At 33.0% G+C, this 25,517-nt stretch overlaps 1 protein-coding gene across 1 annotated transcript in view; it reads right to left on the reverse strand.

The window, feature by feature from the left end:
* Positions 1-365: 365 nt before the first annotated feature.
* LOC136029867 (rho GTPase-activating protein 21-B-like) overlaps positions 366-25,517 on the reverse strand; it is a gene marked incomplete in the record, with an annotated part of 199,960 nt that continues 174,808 nt past the window's right edge. Inside the window, 7 exon segments of the mRNA XM_065708329.1 lie at positions 366-4,774; positions 6,618-6,724; positions 7,977-8,073; positions 10,980-11,533; positions 17,925-18,072; positions 20,471-20,749; positions 23,251-23,396. Coding sequence (XP_065564401.1) covers positions 4,280-4,774; positions 6,618-6,724; positions 7,977-8,073; positions 10,980-11,533; positions 17,925-18,072; positions 20,471-20,749; positions 23,251-23,396 — 1,826 coding nt within the window.

The raw sequence follows: 25,517 nt of genomic DNA on the forward strand, positions 1-25,517 counted from the left end.
TGGTTTCTGATTGTCATGAGAGACTAAAATTTTTTTGCTTGCAGGCAAGAGAGTAGGTCTTACTATAGTTATTGCGTACATTCAGTAGACTTCATTAAAAGGCAACGAATTTTACACATTGTTTGGTAAGCATACCTTAGTTAATTTTAACGGGGGGGAGGGGGCTTATAATCTCGTTTTTTGAGGAAGGGTGCCAGAAGTTTTCACTCTGATTTCACAAAAGAGATTGCGCAAAGACATTTCTTTTCATTTTTTTATATCTGTTGTTCGACCCACACTTTGGCAAAATCAAAACAATAAATTTCGAAAGTAAGACCCGACAAAACAAATCAAAACAATAAGCTAACGAATCTATTTCTAACAGGTTTCAAAAAACGCTCTTTATTTGGACGGCAAAAATGAGAGCTATTTACAAAGACAAAATAATAATAAAAGGCTTGTAATAAGCCATACATAGGCTGAGGGCTAATGGGCAATGTACGAGCAATAACCACTTTAAAACGAAATTCAAAATCACAGTTTGCTCATACGAATTGCAAGTTCAAACATTTTCTATATATACAATGAAACAAAAATAAAATAAGCTGGAATGCTAAAAAACACCGGAAACTCAGCACACAGTCAATGGCCTAAGCAAAGAGAAACAGAGAGATTATTTTTGTATAATTCCGCGGTAAAAGGAGTGCTTTAATTTCATTGGTTTACATCTGTGACGGACTTTTGTAAGCCAATCCCATTATTTCTTACTACTAAAGGGACAAATAACCTCAGCTTTCAAAAACCTGACTGGTTTAAAAACAGAAGTTTTAAGCAAGTAGAAAAATAAAGTTTTTGCGTTACGGGATTCTTTGCAAGTAGTCTCTCTATTTCTCTGTGGTTTAATCATCAGCTTGAATATAAATGGCAGGACAAAGGACAAATAGGCAAGGTGAAACCACCATCCTTCACTAAAACTAAGAGGTTTTGCAAATTTTCTTTAGCGGAAATTTTTTCGCTAACATATAGCCAAGGAAAAACCATCATTCTTCACTAAAACAAAGAGATTTTGCACTTTTTTCTTGCGAAGACAATTCAAAATGGTAGTTTTCTTAAGCTAGAATACCAGTCAGACATAACAAGTCTCGGGTAATAAATGGAATATTGATTTGGCAAAGGGGAAATTTCAACACATTCAACACAACACGAATAAATTTATTAGTTTTCATCATCTATTTCGCCTTTATCATTCTATAGCCTGTGTTATTGCATATTTGTTTTGAAGTAAAACTGTATTCTTCTAAGCATTGCTTTTGCGTTTAACATTTTTTATAGCAAGAAATTAAACTAAAATTATCAAAGTTTTTTTTGTAACATCATTTTGGCGTTCAATTAATTTTCATCCACATTTTCTGATGACTTCTTATTATCTAAGCCAGATTAAAAAAAAAGATCTATTTCGCTAATCAAATCATTTCCCGACTATTTAATAAGAGACAGTAAGAAAAATATACCTTTTTTTTTTACCAAAGAGTTCATTTCTTTCTTTTCTTACAAAACCACTTTAAAAATATACAAAAATAAAAGTTTTAAGCAGTTTGGCTTATGAAACTCCAAGTCTAAATAATTATCTACAATGAATAACAATGAATAAAAAATACTATCTACAATGAATAACAATCAAAATAAATGTAAGAGAAAAAAAAAACTAATTATTCTTAATTGTCATGATATTTTTAGCCAAATGCCAAGAGCAAAGTTTGGCTAATCTTGAAATAAAAATTATCACCACAGCAGCTTCTAAACCTGACAAAAACCGAGGCGTGACACACTTTCGAAGATCGTGTATATTTCGTGGTACGTGCCATGAGTGGCGAAAAGTGCGCCATGCATAGCCCAGAGAGACGTGGCATGGCGGAAACGCGCCACATCGGGGGGAACAAGAGACACATCGAAACCTACACTCGGTGACAGAGTGGGTAACCCTTCCCCCCCCGTATATTGACAAAAAATACCGTAAAGTAACAAAAATGTATTTTAGCAAACATCTAGTGAAAAAAAATAATTAAGTCTTGGAAAAGCTGTATTTGACAAAATGGCATTCAATACTACAATCTTAGCCAAAAGCAAACTTTAAATACTCTTTATTTATACTTTATTAATTGCAATTCACTTTAGTTTAAATTTGTATGTAATGTAATATTAGTAGCTTTGATTAATTAGCTGTAATTCCTAGCTCTTTATGTAATTCTAAATTACTGACTTTAATCAGGTAAATATTGATTATACTTTAATGACTCATCAATTAAACTTTGAAAAACACAGAACTCAACTGTTTTTAAATCTCTCATTCTGTTCTTAACAAATCTGTAGAAATATGCCATATATTACCCAGTCTTCCCCGAATCAGGGCACAACTTGAATTCCCTACAGCCCGATAACTCTCTTCAAAGCCTTTCTTTTCCAGAATCGAAGTGAAAGCCTTTCTTTTCATGTATTCATTCAGTCAGCAATCTCTAGAGAAACTCGACTTAGCCTTTCAGACACCTGATAAGAAATTTTTGCCAGAGTTTACTTTCAGGTGGGACAGAGGTAACAATTCACTAAAGTGAAGGGATGTGGTTAGAAATTTTTTATTGAGGATACAAAAAAGGGTTCTTTTTTTAATATAGGGAGGATTTTTTTCGATACTTTTAACGAGAATACAAGAAGTATTTTCTTTTTAAATCCAAAGGACACTTACTCCTCCTTTCTCCCTAATAATCACCTCTGATGGAAGGATGGAGAGCACAAAACCGAAAATTAACAAATTATAGAAGGAAATTAACACAGATAGAAGAATAGAAACATAGAAGAATTACTGAAAAAACTTAAAAATCTCGATATTCCAAGGAGAAGATGAGTGGCGATAAAGCCATATAAAACAGATCCCAACTTACTGATTCTTTTATTTTGTGGACGGCAAAGTCTACATTAAAACGCTCCGGAAAATGGCCAGGAGTCGTCTGTTCTAGTCTAAGGATAGACACCCTATGTCTGATGGGTTCCAATCCTGCCAAGGGCAATTAGTTCTAAAATTTTCCATTTAATTTGGATATCTCAACTGGAAAAAATTACTTTTCAATGAGAATGGGGGGGGGTCACTATCCACGATTCTTCTCCTACCATGTCAGCCATCTGTCAGTAACGACACTCACCTGAAGAAGCCGAACTAAAGCTTGACCTCTTTGAAATGCCCTGGAGTCCCACTCTTTTCCATACTCAAGATTCTTTTTTTCTGGTTTATTCCCTGATTTGCAGGTCAATTCCAAAAAAGATGTATAATATAAAAACAAAATGCCTCAAAAGAGTAAGGCATTTTACAAGGTATTAGAACAATAAGAAATATAATTAAAATAGATATTATTAATGAGTGTTGCATAAATGACAAAATTATCCTAACTTATCAAGAGTAGCCTTTACTTGCACAGACGGTCACAATTATGACCTCTAGCCTCCTGGAGTAAAAAAAATTCAAAGAAAAAGACTTACATACACTTATGATAATGACTTTTTTAAGAACTTAAAAAGAATTTTCTTCAGATATGTTGGGCAACCATGTTAGTAACAAGGTCATATAAAACAATATTAAAATTTCAAAAATAACCTCCCAAATTTCAAATTTTTCCTTTTTTTGCAACGTCACTTCTTTAAGTGGCGTTGCAAAACGCCATAACATTTAACGCCAAATGTTAACGCCATTGGCGTTAACATTTAATGTTATATATATATATATATATATATATATATATATATATATATATATATATATATATATATATATATATATATATATATATATATATATATATATATATATATACATATATATATATATATATATAGTAACGGGAGCCATTAATTGAAATTAGCAAATTTAACTAATAAACAAGATCTGGAAGTAATTGGATGGAGTAGACTCTCTTGTGGTTTTTTAGAGAGATGCCACCCCCTCAGCAATTTTGTTCAAACATTAGTTTATTAAAATGGATACAACCCATGTGATAACTACCATTTATATAAAATTGTAATATAAGTTTTAAACTTTAACATTTTTTTTATTAGTCAATTCTGTGTTGTTGTTTTTTTTTTCAATACCATATTACATACGTTACTATGTTTCCCGGCCAACATATAAAAGAAAAAAAAATCGCTTTAAAACTATAGACCACCATGATTTCGCAGTTAAAAATTGCAACAAAATAAGTGCTGTCATCCGTAAAATCAAAGATTATTGCACACTTAAAAAAAAAAGATAAACGAACTAGCTTTCAGCTGACGGCTCTGGTACAATTGTGTCCGATTTTCTCATAAGTTCAGGGCTACTAGTCCTTAACCTCTCTTTTCTCATCCAAGCCCGAAGAGTCCGATCGATATTCAAATCCTCATCGTTCACTAAAGGTTGAAGTTGATCCCAGGCAGAAACTTTTTCCTCCGTATTAGGCTTTTCGTAAACCATCCAACGAAACCGAACCTTATCGAAGTCCCGAGTTCCACCCACTGTGTGTCTGCGTTTTAGACCTGAGTCCCTTGTACCACGGACTCTTAGACTGCGGGAGTGTCGATTTTCGTGCAATCGGTTTGAGTCGGTGCGCCGGTGATACTCACGAGCTTTATTGTTCGATTCTGTTTTTTCATCTTTTGTTAAAGAATTGGAACGTCGAACTTTTGGGTCTCGATTTCGGACGTCGTTTAGTCGTCGACGATCTTCTGACAGAGAAAGACATTTCAACAGAGTTTGGTCGGGATCTTGGTTTTCCTACAAAAAAAGAAACATTTTTGACCGAGGGTTATATAATCATGCTTATATGATTTACATATTTTTTTTAAACAAATTGAAAATGACCATTATTGCCATCATGGGTGCAAATAGAATTGACATATTGGGAGAGGAAGGAGGTAGGCTAGTGAGGATTTTTGGTTTTCTAGGAATGACAAAAAGAAACCATCTACATGCTATGTGATCCAAATATTCTTATGAATGAGGCACGATTTTACCAAATAATTACCAAAAAGGAGCGTTTCCAAGAAGAAAGAGTTCAATATTTTCTCTTTCTTGAATAAAATGAAGGGGTAATGATGAACCCCAAGAAGAGGTTTTTATGTGGTTGAAAGGAATCATAGAGCCAAATAGCTCTTTTTTCTTAGACGCTAAAAATAATAAATTTAAAACACGAATATAACATTGCTGAGTGGAATAAAGGCGGGACTAAAAAAATAGTAAAAAATAGAACACACAGAAATTACAGCAATAGGCATGAATAGAACCTATTTACGAAAAGGAGGAGGGGGGGTCAGGAAAGTACGATCTGCCCTAGCCACATGGACACTTATGTCAAGAGTACTACTGTTCCATGCAACAACTTTAATTCCCACAGGGGCTGCATCTTTCATTCTGGGAAATATGATTCAAGGTGACTAAAAAAAAACTTAAAGCATATGAACAGGACAAACTACTGATCAAATTGACCTGTTTCATTAAATATTTTTATATTGTTTTTTCCCTGAGAACAAACAGAAACTGCCGTTGCAAACAAGATAGAAAAGGGACCCATTAAATAAGTTTACAAGCTCTCAAGAGCCCTGACAACCCCCTTCTAAGAATGAGAGGTAAATAAAACAACCAATACAGAACAGCCAAACAGAGTTGGCACTTTACCATCAAGAGCTTTTAGAAAGAATTTGCTGTCAAAAATTTATAGTTTTCAAGAGCAAACTTTTTTTTCTCTTCCACTCCTTGTTTCTATCAAATCTATCTTATAAAAACCTTTTTATAATGCCATTACAAAGCAATACTAAAAGAAATGTTTGAAACTCTTGTACTTACTAAGAGTAATTCACAAACAGAGCTTTACATCAACTCGGTATAATATCTTTAAAATATGCTCGTACTAGGCCCTCCACGTCTCTGTCTGTCTGTCTGTCTCTCTCTCTCTCTCTCTCTCTCTCTCTCTCTCTCTCTCTCTCTCTCTCTCTCTCTTTCTCTCTGTCTGTCTTTTTTTACTCTCCTTAATTTCTTTGAGCGGAACTTGTCGTTATTTCTTCATACTGTCATTACACAGTAATGTTATAAAGAGAAGATTACCTTGTGCTTCTGAAGTATTATTGACAAGGAGAACGTCAAGCTGCTATACATGTACATGTTGCAAAGAACAAGAAACGCTAGATCATGGTTATTTATGAATAGTAATAGATCAAAAACTAATGCCGCCACTGACCGAGTAGTGTCTGGCGATTTCATTAAACAAAAATTTCCAAAAACATTAAATAAAAGTTTAAATATCTTTGTAATAATGAAATCATTATTCTTTTTTGGTTTTTAAGAATAATTTTAAGTCAAAATCCAGCATGAACATAGTAGATAAGCGACAGAATTCTGCTTTATTTAACCTACGCAACAATTGCCCCGTGATTGTTCTTTTCTACACTAGCGCCTGTTTCCATTCTTAATAGTTGGATCTTTAAAACATCTTTCTAAATACCCTCACACTAGATTCTCCATAAATAATCGCATACCATGTACAAGGATGCACTCTCTGGATCCTTAAGAATATAAGCACCCTAGCAACAGCATTGCTTTCATTTAAGGATAAATACATTACCTTGTAGGAAGATAGTTTTTCATCTAAACTCGTTTCGAGAACAGGTTGTTGATGAGATGTCTCTATTTGACGGACGATCAGCTCTTTTTCTCCATAAAATTTTTCTCCTAAAAAACAAAGATATAATCATTGTTCCGCAAATAATAAAAAAAGAAGAAAAATCCTAACATATTCATCAACTGTGTAGCCTTTATATTGAAAGGGTAATAGCTGATAGTCGAACGTATGTCCTGTTATGAACTAAATACTATAATAACAAAATCTAACTTCATTCAAAAATCCCTATCCACTGGATTTACCGAGTGGCTTCCAATTTAATTGTATCTCGGACGCCCCCTCCTCATAATGCCTGGACGTAATCCTAGGCTATTCTCAGAAGTTTGCTGAATAAGATGTATTTCTTCCACACGATGATAAGAGCAAGGGTGTCCTTTATTGGGCTTGGAGAGACTATAGAAAATACTTAAAAAGATTGAAAACATATTGCGAGGCATTAGGGTGGAGCAGAGGAGAGTTAGTTTGTGTGTCAATCTTGGGTTATCTAACCCTATGAAAAGTTTGTAATAGTATATTATTCTTCAGAATTTATTCGTACAAACAACAAATGAAAGCACAAATGTAAAAGAACTCATAAATTGCTTGTTCGATGTTGACTAAGATCTTTTCCTTCCAGAGATAAAAGACGATAGGCAGGACACAGTGGGATGGAAATATATATATAAAGAAATGTAAAAAAAAATTAAAAAAGTCTTTTCTTATTGCGCAGTATTACTTATGCTGGCTAAAAAGGTCACCCTACATTCGACCTCAACCGATTTAGCACTACGATTAGTTTATAATAGCCAATTCTTAATCGATTTGTTTCGTGTTTGTTATGTGTGTAACTCAACCCCGTTCACCTCAACTGATCTAGCCAGTTTAACCTAATTCACGTATAACTCAATCCCCATTCAACTCAAGCTCCATGCAATTCAACCCCCGTTCAACCCAACCTCATTTAACTCAAACCCTGTATGACCCAATATTCATTCAATATGGCCTAAGAATGAGTTTGAACTAGCGCTGATTAAATGCTGAAACTTTGCCTCATTTAGAAATTATTTAGCTTTTTTAGGACTTGGCTTACTTTAAGATCCAACTGTAGATATTGTCAATATTACAAATAAGCAATTTTATTCTAGCCTCTTTTTAAACGTCATTCGATCCAGTCTTCTTTTTCTTTATTAGCTCCTCTCGACGGGTCCACAAAAAACATATACACTATGCAATTATTTTATTCTACCTTTGGACATTTAAGGGTGAAAAATACCCTACGGAATGGGAAAAATGCCAATTAAAAAGAAATAAAATAGAACTGACCTTTTCCGGAGGGACTACAATCGTCTTTGGAAGCAAAATCTTTGTCTTGAGATGCACCAGTAACTTTTGCAGAATCGAAAGTGCTTTGCCTCACAATCTGAAATCATAAAAGCATTTAGAAACACTTTAATGACCCTACGGACATATTTCTTTCAGACAAGCCAATCCATTACCACACCAGCCTCCCCCTTCAGCCTATACTACAGATGGAATTATTATTTAATGCAATGCGAAGACCCTAAAATGTTCAATGTGTATACACCACGTCGGATTGGGCGCCTATGTGTGAGTGTCTTGGACCTTAACCGTGCAGCGCTTAGTCTTTCCTAAAAGTCTACCTAAGTCAGCCATAGTTTAAGGATATATATATATATATATATATATATATATATATATATATATATATATATATATATATATATATATATATATATATATATATATATATATGACAAGATTTTCACAAGATGTTTTGACAAGATTTTCATGTATGGAGAAGTTTATAATAAATTGCTTAAAGAGCAAAAAACTTTTAATTGCAAAAATTTTCGCATATATTTTGACAAGCGATTACAACAATTCAAAAACCTTATAAAAGAAAACAAAAGTTTGAAGCTTAATAGAAATCATTGTTAGAAATCGGACTTGTGGTAATAATCAAACTTCTTTGAATAGATTATAGTACGAAAAGACATTAAATTGCGTAAAGAGCAAAACACTGGTAATGGCAAAAATATTTGTATATATTTTAACAAGGGATTACAACAATTAGAAAAACCTTAAAAAAGAAAATCAAAAGTTTGAAGCTTAGTAGATATCGTTGTTAGAAACAAAGCTTGATTTAATAAACAAATATCTTTGAAAAGACTTTTGTATGAAAAGACACCAAATCAACTGCGGTTAGAAGACAAGCGACAATGATAATCCATATATAGAAGCTTGCTGCGTGCCGAGTGTCGGGGTCAGGCGGCTGGTAATTGCAAAAATATTTGTATCTATTTTAACATGAGATTACAACAATTTATAAACCTTAATAAAGAAAGCCAAAAGTTTGAAGTTTAGTAAATATTGTTGTTAGAAATCGCACTTGCTTGTACAATCAAATATATAAGAATAGAATCAGTATAAAAAGACAGCAAATTGTCTCAAATTGTTTGCGGTTAGAAAACAAGCGAAAATGAGAGTCCATACACAGAAGCCTGGCACGCGCCGAGTGCCAAGGCCCGGCGGCGAAGCCACTCTTGAAATATATATATATATATATATATATATATATATATATATATATATATATATATATATATATATATATATATATATATATATATATATATATATATACACCAAAAAGATGCGTACCTAGATTTTATTCGATAAAAAATCCATTTTTTACGAATGTCTTTTCTGTTGCAGGACGTGAAAGGTGAAACCTATGGATGATTGTTTGCAGCTATAGGTGCAAAATGTCTTCGACAAATCAGCAGAGGTTATTCTCCCTGAAGACCTGTTTTGCGACAAAATCATACCAGTGTACAGATTCAGTTTCGAAAACGTTTCCATTGTCGCAATTTTCCACCAAAATCAACGATTGTTAGTTGGGTTACGAAATTCAGAGAGCATAGGACTGTAAAAGACTTATGTTCTAAAGCCACAGGGGGAACTTATTCAGGCAGAAAAAGGAGTTCAAGGACAGATGAAAACATTATCATATATATATATATATATATATATATATATATATATATATATCTAAGCCGAAAAATACCAGGATTTAAGAACTCTATAAATTGTTAAGACAGTTAAGTTTTTGCGACTTTATTTGGGTAAGAGATGATGGTTCATTGAGGACGTCTGCTTTGGGGCAATATAGAAGTAGAAGGCGATAATGTTTATATGGAATTAATAAATTTTAAAAATCGTAATACATTTTACGAAGGCATATCAGTCCTTGGACTTTAGAAGAGACTATGTCAAACTGTGTTCCTTACAGTCCTGACATATTGCAGATAAAGCCTTTTAAAAACCTGGACGCACATAATATCTTTTAATTAAGTTCAACATCCACCTCAACTTTTCCTAAAGTTTCCACTTAATATCCTTGGCTATTCCTGAGATACTAAAAATACAAAAACACAATGGAGGCATATAATGTCTTTCGATTTAGTTCAACATCCCCTTCAACATTCTCACCAAGCTTCAACTTAATACCCGTAGCTTCTCCTGAGGTATTGCAGATACGATCTTTTGACACCCTGCTTGGATACAGCGTCTTTTAATTCAGTTCAACGTTTCTGTCAACAGCCACTGACAGTTTCAACTTAATACCCGTAACTGTACCTGACATACTGCAGATGTATCCTTTTGACAACCTAGATGTTGTCAGTTTCAACTTATTACCCTTAGAAGTTTCTTAAACATAGCACCAGTTCCCTTTTCCATAATAAAACAAATGTTTAAATAATTGACAATTTGCATTATTTACGGCTCTTACTGCAGGGCTTGTGGAGGATTATGTCATTCCCATATACATTCCATTGGAACTTTCGATGGTTTTGAACCAAATGGCTATCTCAACTTTGACGTAATGTCTTCGGAAGTTATAGAGAAGGAGGGGGGACCGGAATAACAATGGCGAGGGAGGGAGTATAATCACCCTTCCATCACTTCTGACTGTCAAAAATGGCACACAAATTTTCAATTTCAAGTCGAATGAGCTCCCTCCGAAGTTTTTTACGACCACCTTATCCACACAAAGTGGCTCTCAGAAAAACATACATTGAAGGCTTATGGCTCTTTAATAGAGCCAACGCTACAGCGTTGGCTCTAATAGGGTTAGTGGAACCAGTCCATAAAATTATCCTAGTCAGTTCCCCTGAAAAACATCTAACAAATTTTCTTTACATCTGCGTTTACCCTACTTTTTACATCTACACTGCACTCTCTTTTCTGCTTATCATGAAACAGTCAGCAAAACAAGAGGAGAAAATATTTGCTATAAATTACCTTGGATGACAAGGGCGATGCTGCAGCTGAGAGAGAACTAGAGCTGCTATCTGCACAAACTCTGTCTAATAAAGGCGCTGTGGTAGTCCTTCGCAGCTGTGATGTCCTCAAAGGCTGGGGTAGACTGGTAGACATCATTCTAGTCTCAACCACTCTCCGAGGGCCACTTCTGCTTTGCACTGGTATTTGAGATCTCTTCGGTGAGACAACGTTCTCTTTTTCCACAGGCGTTGATTGGTCGTTCGGGCAAAAACGAAAGGATCCAATGTTACGCACTGGGGTATAACGACTATCAGGAATCACATTTGGGGACAACAATGGGCAAGAATTTGCTGGTGACGGTTGGTTACGTTTCTCTGACAGATCTTCATCGATGTAGAGCATCACTTGATCTGCGGATTGGCTGAACTTATCCGGAATTTTTAAATTATCTGAGAAGTGAAAGGAGTCAGATTGTGAGGACGACTGGGTGGTGGTTGGCGGGTTGTCCTCGTCACTTTGAAGGCTCAGACTTTTCAGGCCCTGGGTAAAGTCAGGTGCTGCTACCCTCACAGCTGAAAAATAATAAAGACAATAAATACAGGAAAAACCAAGCATAAACAAGATAACAAGTAAATCATGTATTTGTTGTTTCGTTCCTATTTCTGTTAATCTTTTTCTGATTTCGCTGATCGATTCACAGGAGCTAGGAAAAATAAAATTTTATAAAATTCAATTTTTTTTTCATGAATAATAAATTGATCCGACGAAAATTAATTTCTCTTAAAAATAAATCGAAATGAAAATTTGATTATATTTGTCATCAATACAAAATGAGACAAATCAACAGAGAATCGATATGCACTTTAAGAATCGATATGCACTTAGCACGGTAAAGCAGAGTTTACTTCCAAAAAAAAATCTTGTGACACTTTTAGTTTTTTTTTTCATCCTTATTAGTTGCTAACCAATTAGATCTCAAAGGGACAGGGTTCTTGGCCCTTTTTTCGGGGGTGCACTTAAGGAATATTGTGACTGGCTAACAAAATGTCCCAGACAAAAACCGATGAAAGAAAACTTTTTACCAGGGAAAAGTGCTCTCTCTTTTACTCTTTACACTAAACACTATAATATAAACTATGATAATAATCTATTTTTAATCTTTAGTCTCTATATAAGCCTATATAAAGTTGTATATAAGTCTAAACATAGCTTAACCAAAGTGAAAAAGAGGAATTACTTTAATCTGTATATTTACATGCGCTATTAAAGGTTTATAAAAAATACGAACTGCAGAAAAAAATCCCTGTTAAGTTTGGCTTTATTCTAATCCTCTTCATTTGAGCCACATACCTGTTATGTTATAATAAACCAGAGGCAGTACGCATTTTCTCAAGCTCCATCCTCTTTTCATGTGACACAAGCAAAGGTTTCCTACGGCATCTAAAGCACCTGAGCCAAAATAGATTTGTCTGGTTGGATAATCTAAACTGCATAATTTAAACCCGGATCTATTTCAGAACTCGAGAGTCCATTGTTATATAATGTCATTTTTTAACCTCATTTTATAACATATTTATATTTTACGTTTATTATGTCACTTTTATATTTTTTATATTATTATTATATATATATATATATATATATATATATATTTATATATATATATATATATATATTTATATATTTAATATATTTATATTATGTATATTTATATATATATATATATATATATATAAATATATATATATAAATATATATATATATAAATATATATTATATATATTTATATATATATATATATATATATATATATATATATATATATATCTGTCATTAGCCTCTACCATACAGGCACATTTTTTTTTAAAGAAATATGTCTCATGAAGTGTTCATTTTAAGATGAATTATACGTGAATGACTGTATCTGTTTCTTCAAAGAAACGAACAACAAAACGTTGTTACAATTTGATATTTTAATTTTAACCAGACTACAGACAGCACGCGTTTTCACAAGCTTTATGTATTTAACAAGCAAAGGTTTCCTGAGATCTTTGGAGCATTTGAATTGGGAACAAAAAAAGGCTCTTCAGGTCTGATAATAAAAACTGCATTGTGAAATTTGGATCATAAAATTACAATAAAATCGATATGCTCATAGTAATTAAAATGATGCCGGCACACAAATTGCATATTTATACCAGAATAATAATTTAAGCTGGTTCGTGATTGCTCTACATGCAACAGTTTTTCAGAAGATGTAGCTAACATTAGGTTAAGCCTCTCAAAATTCGCAGCGATTATTGAAAAGACGGTATGTTACGCAAGCTATATTTTTAAAGGGCATTTTTTTTTAAACTCTTATTGTGATGGATTTATTTTTAAAAGGAAGGTTTTATTAGACAGCTAATAAACAATAAATAAAAAATCCGATTTATAACTTTTCCTGTAACTGAGAAAAAAGGGACGCGTATTGGAAAAAAAAACAACAAAAACAAAAATTCGAAATATCTTTGAAACCAAGAAAGAAAGTAGCAAACGAATTCAAACAATTAAAACATGCTTTATTTGAGAGGATGCGATGTTAATATGACTTTTCCAAAAAATCTTACACAAAACCTTTTGAACGATCCCAAGCAAGATGAATCACAATGTCAAACTTTCACAATGGACAAAACACAAGACACATTATAAGTATATTAGTTGGGTTTATAGCTTTCATTTCGTGCTTAAAGAATAAAAGTATATCATACAGCCGGAATCGAAGCACTTTTATTACTTTTGGCCAAAAGATAAATGCGTTACAATTCGTCCTAAATAGAAATAAAAGAATTCCAATGAGTAAAGATTATATGAGTGTGGATGATAAGTTTCTAGCCTAAAAATAAGGAAACATTAATTAATTACTTTGTTGCCATATAATTTGGACTGAAATTCCTACAGTTGGACATTCACCTCTTCCTCCCTACCAAGTACGAACACAGATTGGAAATGAAATAATACGCTAGACGAACTGAAAAGAATGCCACTAGACTAAATAATTCCTTATACAACGCTGCCTTTCAATTTGCAATAAAAATTAAATAAAAAACTGGAAAAAGGGCGAAACTTTTAATAAAATAGTGGACTTAGCAAAGAATCTTATTTGTATAGATAATGTATAAAACCTGACGAATATTCTGACTTTATATACCTATATTTAAAAAACAAAACAAAAAAAAAACTCCCATTTCATAAACTATAGCCAGCATATATATATATATATATATATATATATATATATATATATATATATATATATATATATATATATATATATATATATATATATATAATATTTATATATATATATATGATGGGAGTATATATATATATATATATATATATAAATTTTTTTCGGGGGGGGGGGCAATACCCTCGAAACAGCAGATATAAAGTAACACTTTTTTTTTATTTAGTAATGCAAAAACCACATATATCGGAAAATACAGATTAACTTTAATCTTTAGTATTGTAGCGGATGGAGGGAAGAAGACTGAAGCCTCAAAAGTACGTTTTAGGCTCAGGTTATGTGCATAGCAATTTAGAACCAGTGATTAATCCATTATTTCCCACTGAAAGAGAAATTTTAGGGTCAACAGTACAATATGGGTGCTGTGGGGGATAGTTCTTCTATTGCAAAAACGTAGATTTTAATGACAAATGATAGTTTCCAAAATTGATCCATTAAAAGCTGTACTTTATCCTGAAAAGGGAGGATAAACGCCCTAATATCAAAAATAATTCTATTTTGCTGTGGAAAGCAAACTCTCTTTACAAAAAAAAAAAAAAAAAAAAAAAAAAAAAAAAAAAAAAAAAAAAAAAAAAAAAAAAAAAAAAAAAAAAAAAAAAAAAAAAAAAAAAAACAGTACAATTGCTAATTACTTCAAAGAGGGTAAAATGTTAGACAGAAAATGGGTTAATAATTGGGCAGTGACTTGACCGGATAATTGCATGCTGTAAAATCCCCCGAAAAAGGCTTCACACATGTATCTAGATTCTTAATAAATGTCCTACTTTTTCCAGAAATCCCAAGAAACCATGGGGAAACCGCATCATGAAATAATAAAAGAAAACAAATATTTCATCATAAGACGCTCCTCTTCACCTTTTAGCATCACATCACGATCTTTAACAAGAAAATCGGTGTGGAGACCATTCAACTAAAATTGGGAATTTTAAAAATTATCCGTAATAAAAAGAAGGAGGGGAAACAATTTGAAAATAAAAAACATAAGAAAACACATTTTAGGCAGCAATCACACCCATATGTATGTTTGAACAGCCAGAAAATAAATGCAAAAATACAAGAATAAGGGAACTAGAACCTATGGCTGAATAATAATCAAAATCAAAGACGTGATTGGTAAGGCTGTAGCTAACATGGATGACGCTGAACTTCTCAAAAAGACTAAATGCAGCATTGAATGGGTTCTCCAAACAGAAATGTCAATAGGGTCGAGGGGAGGGGGCAAGTTCAAAATTTAGAAACTTGACCGAAAACTATGAGAAAAGAGTTTCCGTTATTGTTGCTTCTTAAGAAAAAAGGTGACTAGGATTCTTCTCAAAATCAAATGGGAATGATTTCTGTACTTATGAAGCGAAGAGATTAAAAATAATTACTGCAACAATTATTGGACATTTCTAGTCTAAGAACTAGGGGGGTTTTAATTTGACTATTTTGATTTTATTCCTTTCCAATTTCTCACATCTCCAATTTTCTACATCTGCAAATTCTGTACACGAGATAATTCTTAATGTACGTTTTAAGATATATGCAGTTTTCGCTTCAATAATTCAATTCTAGGTAGATATACCAACCAGAATCACGCCTTTCCATGATTTTTGTTTGAAGAGATTTTTCCCTATTCTGTCAGGTTAATATGAGTTACACTACCCAGCGACCCGAACAAGAATATATTAACTAACTGACAACTACTGAAAAAATCACAACCCCACCTTTGCATTAACACCATCTAATAGATGGCATAGTAATTTTGCATTTAGCTTGACTCTTAACTGAAATATTGACAAGACAGTGGAATTCAATTCAGTGAATATTTCGGCTCTATGTCCAAGGGGCGTCTTCAGCATAACACCAGAAATATATATATATATATATATATATATATATATATATATATATATATATATATATATATATATATATATATAAATATATACATCAAAATGTGAAAATTAAAACTTAAAATGTTTCAAAAAAAAAAAAAAAAATTAAAACAGCCCTAGTATCCTTACTTCAACGAAGTTCAACCAGGACTTTGTTCTGGTTAAGTGAGATCTGATTACAGCTGTTGGTCTACTTTGGCCAATTTTTGCTTAAGTTCGCAATATCGTATATTACTACCACCTGTCATCCCGTGTGGACACTCGAAAGAGAGAAAACATAAAAACAAACTAAAGTCAGATGCATACTCCATGAAGAAATTAGGTTGCTTTTTTAAAGATGCATTAGCCTCACATGTCCAGTCGATAGTATCCCTTTAAAGGCTGATAAGAAGAACTTCAATCTTTGAGTGTATGTTCCAAAAATGAGCGACAAACTTTCAAGAATCTTAAATCCCCAACCAATGCCAAAAAGGAGGAAATAGTTTTCATATCTGAAGATATACGTTATATGTAAGTGACTTGCTTAATTCCGTCTGCTTTCTAGCCTTCATGAATAATTGTGTGCATTTTGATCTTTTAATGTTTATTTTTTATTTTGGACATTGGATTCAGGCAATCAAGTTCGTATATATTTTTTATTATTATATATTATTTTAATACAAATTATTTTAAATCACAGAATTTTATCATTTGGAGGGATTTAAAGTTGAAGCTAGGCCTGTGCGTTAAGCCAGTCAAAATCAAACTTTTAGAAGCGAAGTGATTTTATATATATAGACTCGTACGTAGAAATTTGTTTGGAGAATTTCAGTGATAATGAGGGACTAGGTTTGTAAAATCTTATTTTAGAAGCGAAGTGATTTTATATATATAGACTCGTACGTAGAAATTTGTTTGGAGAATTTCAGTGATAATGAGGGACTAGGTTTGTAAAATCTTATTTTACAATCTTTTTTTAATCTGGAAGCTGGTGTGCGTGATAAAGCACCAATTCCATCGTTAAAGTTTTTTTTTCTATTTTTTTTGTTTATATTTTTTTTCTATTTTTTTCACAGTAAATTTCTGTATTCTATAACTATTCATTGCCGATTCGCCAAATAATTGCATGAAGAGATTCAGTAACTCTTTGGTTGCATTTTTTAAAGTGTTTATAACAAGTTAATGAAATATTCTACGATGTAGTTGTAAAAACAACGCTCCATTTACTTTACATTCCACTTTATTTAAATTTACATTTAGACTTTACATTTACACTTTATTACATTTACTTTAATTACATTTAGTAATTTACATTTACTCCATTCCACTTTCTTTGTGTTTATTACAGCTGTTTTGACTAAGCGATTCGAAATCCTAATTCTACTAAACAAAGTCGCTCATAGACAGGACCTTCAGCTATGAATTGCTGATATTTCACAGGCAAACACTTCAATGCAATAATTTGAATTAGACGATAGAATGCAAAAATCAAAAGGTTCGTTCCCAGGTGGAGCACCCCCTTTTAATTTATCGTATAGAAAACTAGGGGTACAATATATATTATAATGCACTCTACAGTAATAAATAATCCTTAAAGTGATATAATTCCATTTCATCCTGCATTTAAGCAAGGTATAAGACATGTCACGTAGAGAGAGTCAATAGGCTTTCACCCAGGGTAAAATATATCTCTTTCCTTTGGAATAAACATTCCAATAATAAGTTACTAGAAAGAGAGAAAGAGTGGGAGATAAAAAAAGAAGACGATGTAAAGAAAGGAGAAATAAAGAATGAGAAATATTAAACGTAGATATTTACCTGCAGGGTCATCAGCAATGACATCTAAGTAGTCCTCTGATTCCATATCCATTTTAGCTTTTTCAAAAGCTTCTTCTATCTGCTTTTTTTCAAGTAAACGCAATTCGGCGCCTTTTTTCTGACGCTCAAGCTCACTTTCTAAGGCAGCCTACAATACGAAAAGTTTATTCCCCCATGAAAAACCCTTTTTATTTACAATGAAACGGTTAAATAGCATAGATGTGAGCTAGGTACTAAGGCAGGTAGATTCATTGGAGCCCCCTTCCCCCCTCTCATTCCAAACATGGTAACGATTTCTTTCATAGCAGTCTACGTTTTTTTGTACGCGTCTCCTGTTATCGCAGGAATCTTAAACTGGATTGGTAGATTGCTCAGAAACCCAACACTTTTTCAGCCACATCCCAAGAAATCTGACCCTCTTTAAATATGATCCTAGCTTCGCTTGCGATATCTCACTTTTCTGTTACAGGTTGTTTAAGGCAACTGTTCAAGAAATATGGTCCAAACAGGTTCCAGAGGACCCATTCTCTCTTGAAACATTATAAATCCTCCATGACTCCACTTTTTGGTGGTTTCGATACCCCTACCCCCATAAGAAAATTTTCTGATGCTTCAATCTTAGATGTTGAAAATGTGCAGCAAGAATATCGGTCATCACCATCGTAATCGTCAGCATATATTTCCATAATCTAATCCCCTGACAACAGCACAAAAGCCAAATTGCCTATTTATCATAAGAAAACTAAAGATAAAATGTAGTAGGAAGGTGAAAAGGAGCTTAAACTTATAAAAGAAGCATAACTGCCATCTAGATCACTCTGCTACCGAATTTGCATAGTAGCATGTTAGGTAGGATATTAAAGGGGATGAGGGGTGAGGGCAACAATGCCATAAATAACGATGATTTGATTTCTTCTGTTAAAAAAGTCTAGGTTTTGCAAATATTTACAAGTACATTGACACCAGATTTGGGTCATATTTGAATTAATGTATAAACAAAGTAAAATGTTCAAGTTAATATTTTTATTTTGTCTTGGTCGATTCTTTTTCTTTATCGCAGATTGTTATTTTTTTGTATTTATCTTTTTTATTTGTTTTTGCTGCACCAGATTATATATATATATATATATATATATATATATATATATATATATATATATATATATATATATAATATATATATATATATATATATATATATATATATATTATATAATATATATATATATATATATATATATATATATATATATATATATATATATAATATATATATATATATATATATATATATATATATATATATATATATATATATATATATATATATATATATATATATATATATATATATATATATATATATATATATATATATATATATATATATATGATACACTTTGAAAAAAACAACTGAGAAGTGTAAGTGATTTTAGGCCAAATTTTGTTTTGTTAAAAATTTCTTTTTTTATGTGTTTCTCCATCACCTCGTGTACGTTAGGGATATTATAATAACAAAAAGATTAAAACTCTCCTAAGTTGCGACAGGGATGGAGGCTGCGAAAGTAATTGAGCAAGAACTGTGAGAAATGTAAATATTCTCAGGAGGCAAAAATGTGATTAACTACTAAAATTCTTTATCATTAAATTATGGTTGTACTACAATTAACCGAGCGTATCCAGGTAACTCCCTGGGAGATAAGGAGATAAAAAAAGAAATCCAAAAGGAGAAATGAAAAACGCTCTTTTGGTAATGGTAATCATCTTGGATAGAAAACAAAACTCTTGGTAGCACTTGCATCCCCATGGACAAAATTTCCTTGCAACAATTCTGCTAATTTGTAGTATTATGGAATTAATTTTTAATTGTAAGTAATTTTTACATTTTATTCAGTTTTTTTTCTGATAAGGAATGTTGGATATATGGCAGAGATCTGCATTTCTGCATATCTTTTGTTTTCTGTAATAAAAAAATAAAGCAAATCGTATTTGCCTCTTTTTTTAAAAACCCTTCCTTTCTTTGAATCAAACAGTCAACTTAATATAATAAAACAAGAATACTTGGAATTAAAAAAAAAAACAAAAAAAAAACCCTTTAGATCTGCCTTATGTTTCTTTGGTAATTAACTTGGTAATTAATTGGTTTTTATGTTGGTAGTGGTAATTAAGTTGGTAATCAGTGGGTAATTAAAATAATAAGATGTCTAGAGAAGAACCTTGAGATTCACTTTATGTTTCTTAGGTAATTAAGATGGTAAAGGTAATTAAGTTGATAATCAGTTGGTAAATAAAATAAAAATATGTCATGAAAAAGACCTTGAAATCTGTTTCATATTTTTTTTGGTAATTAACTTGGTAGTTAATCGGTTTTCAAGTTGATAGTGGTAATTAAGTTGGTAATTAAAATAATAAGATGTCAAGTGAAAACCTTGAGATCCACGTCATGTTTCTTTGTTAATTAAGTTGGCAATTCTAATGAAGCTCGTAATTCTAATTAAGTTGGTAATCAGTTGGTAATTCAAATAAAAAGATGTCAAGAGAAAAACCTTGAGATCCGCCTCATGTTTCTTCAGCTTGTTCGAAGTCATAGCCGAAAGATTCTGACCCTGGGCAAACTCCCAGGCTAAGAGCTGTGATATTCGCGCTACGGAGCCTTCTTTCCTCGAAGATATCGAGCCCGTTCCACTGATCTGAGAAGATTTCGTTGTACTTCCAACCAATGTAGATATTGCAGATTCAGGGAGAGACTGTACACTACCATGACCAGTACCAGTTGAGCTACTTTGAGTGCTCGATACTGATGACCTACGTTTATCGTCAAGTAGCTGGAAAACGAATAAAAATATGTTATGAATACTAAAAAAGGCTAAAACACCTCTTTATGATGTTTCAGCGCCCCACTAGCAGCAATTGGAAAAAAAGGCAAACCTCTACATCCCATGTAAAAAAGGTGGCTATGTGGCTACGATTCTAAACTTACTGTCTCCAATTTAATTCGACACTATTTTTGTGGGGTTTCAGGCTATTATTTTTTAAATTCCAACAAATTTGTTTTCACATAAAACTTCATCATCAAGTTTAATCAAACTAATAGTTAAAATTCCTGAATCAGCTTCGTGGTGATTTTTCCACACTTGATGGCTTTTTTTAAACGGGTTTTTAAATTTTCAGTTACTATGTCCCCAAGGGAAAACTTTTAAAAAAAATTGGGCAATTTTTCAGGTATGGTTTCAATAATAATTCTTCAATAAAACCAGGTTTAATAAATTCAGTAGCTAATCACGCCTAACTCCGAGAATGCAATCACAGAACCACACTTTAAAAATCGTAGACCACTAGATCGTCCATGAGTTTGGTGGAGCTCAGATTAGACAATTCTGACGTAGAGCCACAGCTTATAATTTCATTGTTAAACATTAAAACTGATTTTAATTAAACTGATTTTATTTAAATTTTCAGAAAAAAATATTTTGCATTACAAGTAGCCTTATTTCATACCCCCACCCCCAATGTTTATACATTTAAATTTTAACAGACAGATTTTAGTGGAGTTTTCATACCAACAATATTGCCATATAAATTCTGATGGAAGCCAGCTGTCTTAGCTCTGCCAGCTCTGATGTCAGCTGTCTTCCAGCTCTGATGGTAGTCTCAGCTGTTTTAGGCAAGATTTCTCAGCGTTTCTGTGGGTTCCATAACTCACATCCAGGCGTAAGTACAGAGCAAAATACTTCTGTATTAACGTAAATTTAGCTTCCGAAAGCATGTTTTATATCACCCTACATTATTGAGGTGGGAGAATACTATACCACATTCGTAACCACAACTTGCATCTAAGTCACTCTACGATCATTTCCATAAATTTCCTTTAAGGAAATTTCCTGAGCTCTTCAATTTCCGTGCGCTTACACTAAATACTGATTGCTGAAGTAGCAATACCAGAAATAGCAGACTCGTAGAGCCATAAATGAGCAAAGGCGTTTTCCAATGAAGAGATCAAAACAAAGTAAATTTTTGCACAAGATAATACATTGACATAGGAAAAACATCATATAACAATGGACGCTTAAAAACTCTCTTTTAATTATATAATCACAGATTGGTTTTTATCAAGTTTTTTCTTCATCCATTTCAATGATAGATCATTTGTTTTTCGTATCTAAAGAAGTTTGCAAAAGAGAGCAAAACCAACATCAATTATCTTAATTTGATTTTTGAACGAATTAAGATGCGGGGAAAATGAACAGAAAATTAAAGTTTTATTTCTGTTGCAAGAAGAGCTAAGAACTCATATGGCACTTGTGACAAGGTCGGAAGAGCCAAGAGCTCATATGGCATGAGCTCCATCAAAATTCTAAGAATCAATATAAAAATTCTAAATTCTAAGAATCAATATAAAAATTCTAAATTCTAAGAATCAATATATTGATTTCTGAGGAAAATCAGAGGCTTAGTGCCGGTTGGGATTTAAAATAAGAGCTCTGAGACACGAGGTCCTTCTAAATATCGAAATTCATTAAGATCCGATCACCCACTCGTAAGTTCAAAGTACCTGATTTTTTCTAATTTTTCCTCTCCCTTCAGCCCCCCAGATGGACAAATCGAGGAAAACGACTTTATCAAGTCAACTTGTTCAGGTCCCTGACACGCCTACCAATTTTCATCGTTCTAGCACGTCTAGAAGCAGCAAACTCGCAAAAGCACTGGACCCCCCCCCCACCCTAACTCCCCCAAAGAGAGCGGATCCAGTCTGGTTACGTCAATCACGTATCTACGACATTTGCTTATTCTACCCACCAAGTTTCATTTCGATCTCTCCACTCTAAGCGTTTTCCAATATTTCCACCTCCCCCACACTCCCCTTAATGGAACTGGATCCAATCGGGATTTAAAATAAGAGATCTGAGTTACGAGATCCTTCTAAATATGACATTTCATTAAGATCCGATCACTCCTTCGTAAGTTAAAAATACCTCATTTTTTATAACTTTTCCGAATAAACTGTCAACCCAACCCCCCCACCCCAACCCATATGGTCGAATCCAGGAAAAAACTTTTTCTAGTTTAATCTGGTATGGTCTCTGATATGCCTGCCGGATTTCATCGTACTAGCTTATCTGGAAGTGCCTAAACTAGCTAAACCGGGCCGTACTTTCCCAAGGCCATAACCGTAGGTATTTGCTGGATTAGAGAATCACGATTTATCATTTTTTTTTTTTACTTGTTTCCTCCTTATAGAGACGAAACCGGTTTTCAAAAGTCCCTCAAAAGCGCCAGTACAAATGCCACTAAAAATAGGCAAACTTAATAGTCTTAGGAATCCTACCTCTCTCCTTGTTGAGACTTTAAGTGATTTCTCCATAGCAGACGAGGCTCCAATATCTGGATCGGACGAACTGATTCGTTGAGCACAAGATTTTAATATTGAAGTAACAATATGTCGCGGACTTAGCAAAGTTTTATCCTCTTCCCCTGAAAAGGAAGGAACAACTGAAGAACACAGCCAAAATTTATATATAAGTTCAGAACGTTCCTTCTGACACTAAAATCGGTCAGCTTTACATCTTAAATTGATAATACCAATTATACATACTAACAGATCAAAAATTATCAGTTTAAAAATGGGGGGGGGGGGGTCATTTCTCTTCGCTCTATGGGGTAAATTCCGATTTCCAGAATTATAAACTTTTAAAAATTTTGCATTTTACTATATTTTGTTTAAAGAATCAACAGCCACAAAAGCCACATTTAGCTGCATGGATATCACTATATAAAGAATTTTTTCAAGAAAAATCCGGAAGAAATTATCCCCTGGGCTAAAACCAGCATTCAAGCCCCAAACCACCCACCCCTTCTCCCAAACTCATAAGTAGAATATAAATATTCAATGCAGTACATTCTAGCTTTGTATCTTTTGGTAAATTTGTATAATTCCCAAACCTTATTTAATTTCTAGATTCACGGAAAACAAATGTCGGAGCATTTGAGCTACATCATGCGTAACAAAGACGTGTATTTACGCTTTTTTCTATTTGAGATTATATCAAATGCATTTTCTATACTTTGCTTCGATCCTGACAGCTCGGAAAATTCCGTTAATGATTCTATAATCTTAAAAATTAAAGAGGAAGTTTTGGACATATAACGTTAAAGAAGGAAAATTTACTCCAGTCTTAGATTTTTTTTTTCACCTGTAAACAATCACTACCCACAAAAAAAGAACGAAGGAATCCCTCGTTCTTTTTTTTTTTACTAAAATAAGACTTTTATTTCAATAAAATTCTATTAAAAGCCCCGAAGGGCCAAATTTGCATTTCGGAGTCATAAAAAAAAAAAAAAAAAAAAAAAAAAAAAAAAAAAAAAAAAAAAAAAAAAAAAAAAGTGACAAAACAATGCCAAAAACAATAATACCAGAATGGCAAAATCCTTCCCTAGTCATTCTTCTCCAATGATCAAGAGTTTTCAGCTTGTCCTTTTTTAGAAGGCGGGAGTATGGTACCTTAGCTTCTTTAAAAACTATTCTCAGGGTTCTTTTTTGAATAGATTCGATTTTTTCTGATTCATCGCTGGAGATGCCAGGATGCCAAACGGGACAAGCATATTCAAGATGCAGGCATAGATAGGAAGTATAGACCGTTAAAGAATAGAGTGGGGGGGACCTTAAATTTCTTCAAGAGCTTAAGGAGAGAAATGGGCGCAACCCCAAGTAATTTAAAGGAATACACAGAAATATCTGGTGGTTAGGGTTGAGGAAAAGGGGTGAGGTTTTAAGAAAACATATTGGCTTCATCATAGATTTAGAGGGGTTTACTCTCATGTCTCAGTCCGCAGCATCATCTGCAATATCATTCAGGATACTCATAGGGTTGCTTACTATGTTTCGATAGCAGGTTTCAACAACCGTTAGGTGCACACATTTCCATCTGTCGGGAAATTCCTTAGCGAGGCAATGTATTATAACAGGAAAAAGGAGAGGACCTATGAGAGTACCTTGGGGTACTCAATTGTGGACAGGGAGGGGAATGGAATAATGATTCTGGTATTTAACTACATTTGATCTATTTGATAAAAAGGAGGCAACCAATTTAACCAGCAAAGGATCAATATTAAAATCAGTTACAAGTTTCTCAACTAAAATATTGCGGTTAACAAGGTCAAATGATTTTTGAAGATCAAGGAAAATTACATTTAGCCAGCAATTAGGTTTTATGAGAATTTCACCAATTGAGTCAATAAGAAAAACAAGGTAATGGGAAGTAGAAGTGGATTTGAGGTACCCGAATTGGCTCACTTCAGTAAGAGGCAAGATTTTTTCTTTTAGCCAGTCTCCGGGGAATCTTTCTTATAGTTTAGAGAACACGGGAGTGAGTGAAATAGGACGAACACCTTCAAAGTCAGGTTTTCGTCTTTCTTTTCAAGTGGGTTATAAAACCCTGTACTGACTACAATTTTTCAACACATCTTGAGCAAGCAGAAGCTGTACAAAAAGAATTCAGCAGATCTAAAGGATAAGTTGAAAAACCCAATATAACAAATAACACAATTTTAGCAAATGCTGACTTAATTTCCGTGTACATTACTTGCAAAATAAAG

This window comes from Artemia franciscana, chromosome 8 (genome assembly GCF_032884065.1).
Source record: "Artemia franciscana chromosome 8, ASM3288406v1, whole genome shotgun sequence".
Taxonomy (NCBI): Eukaryota; Metazoa; Arthropoda; class Branchiopoda; order Anostraca; family Artemiidae; genus Artemia; species Artemia franciscana.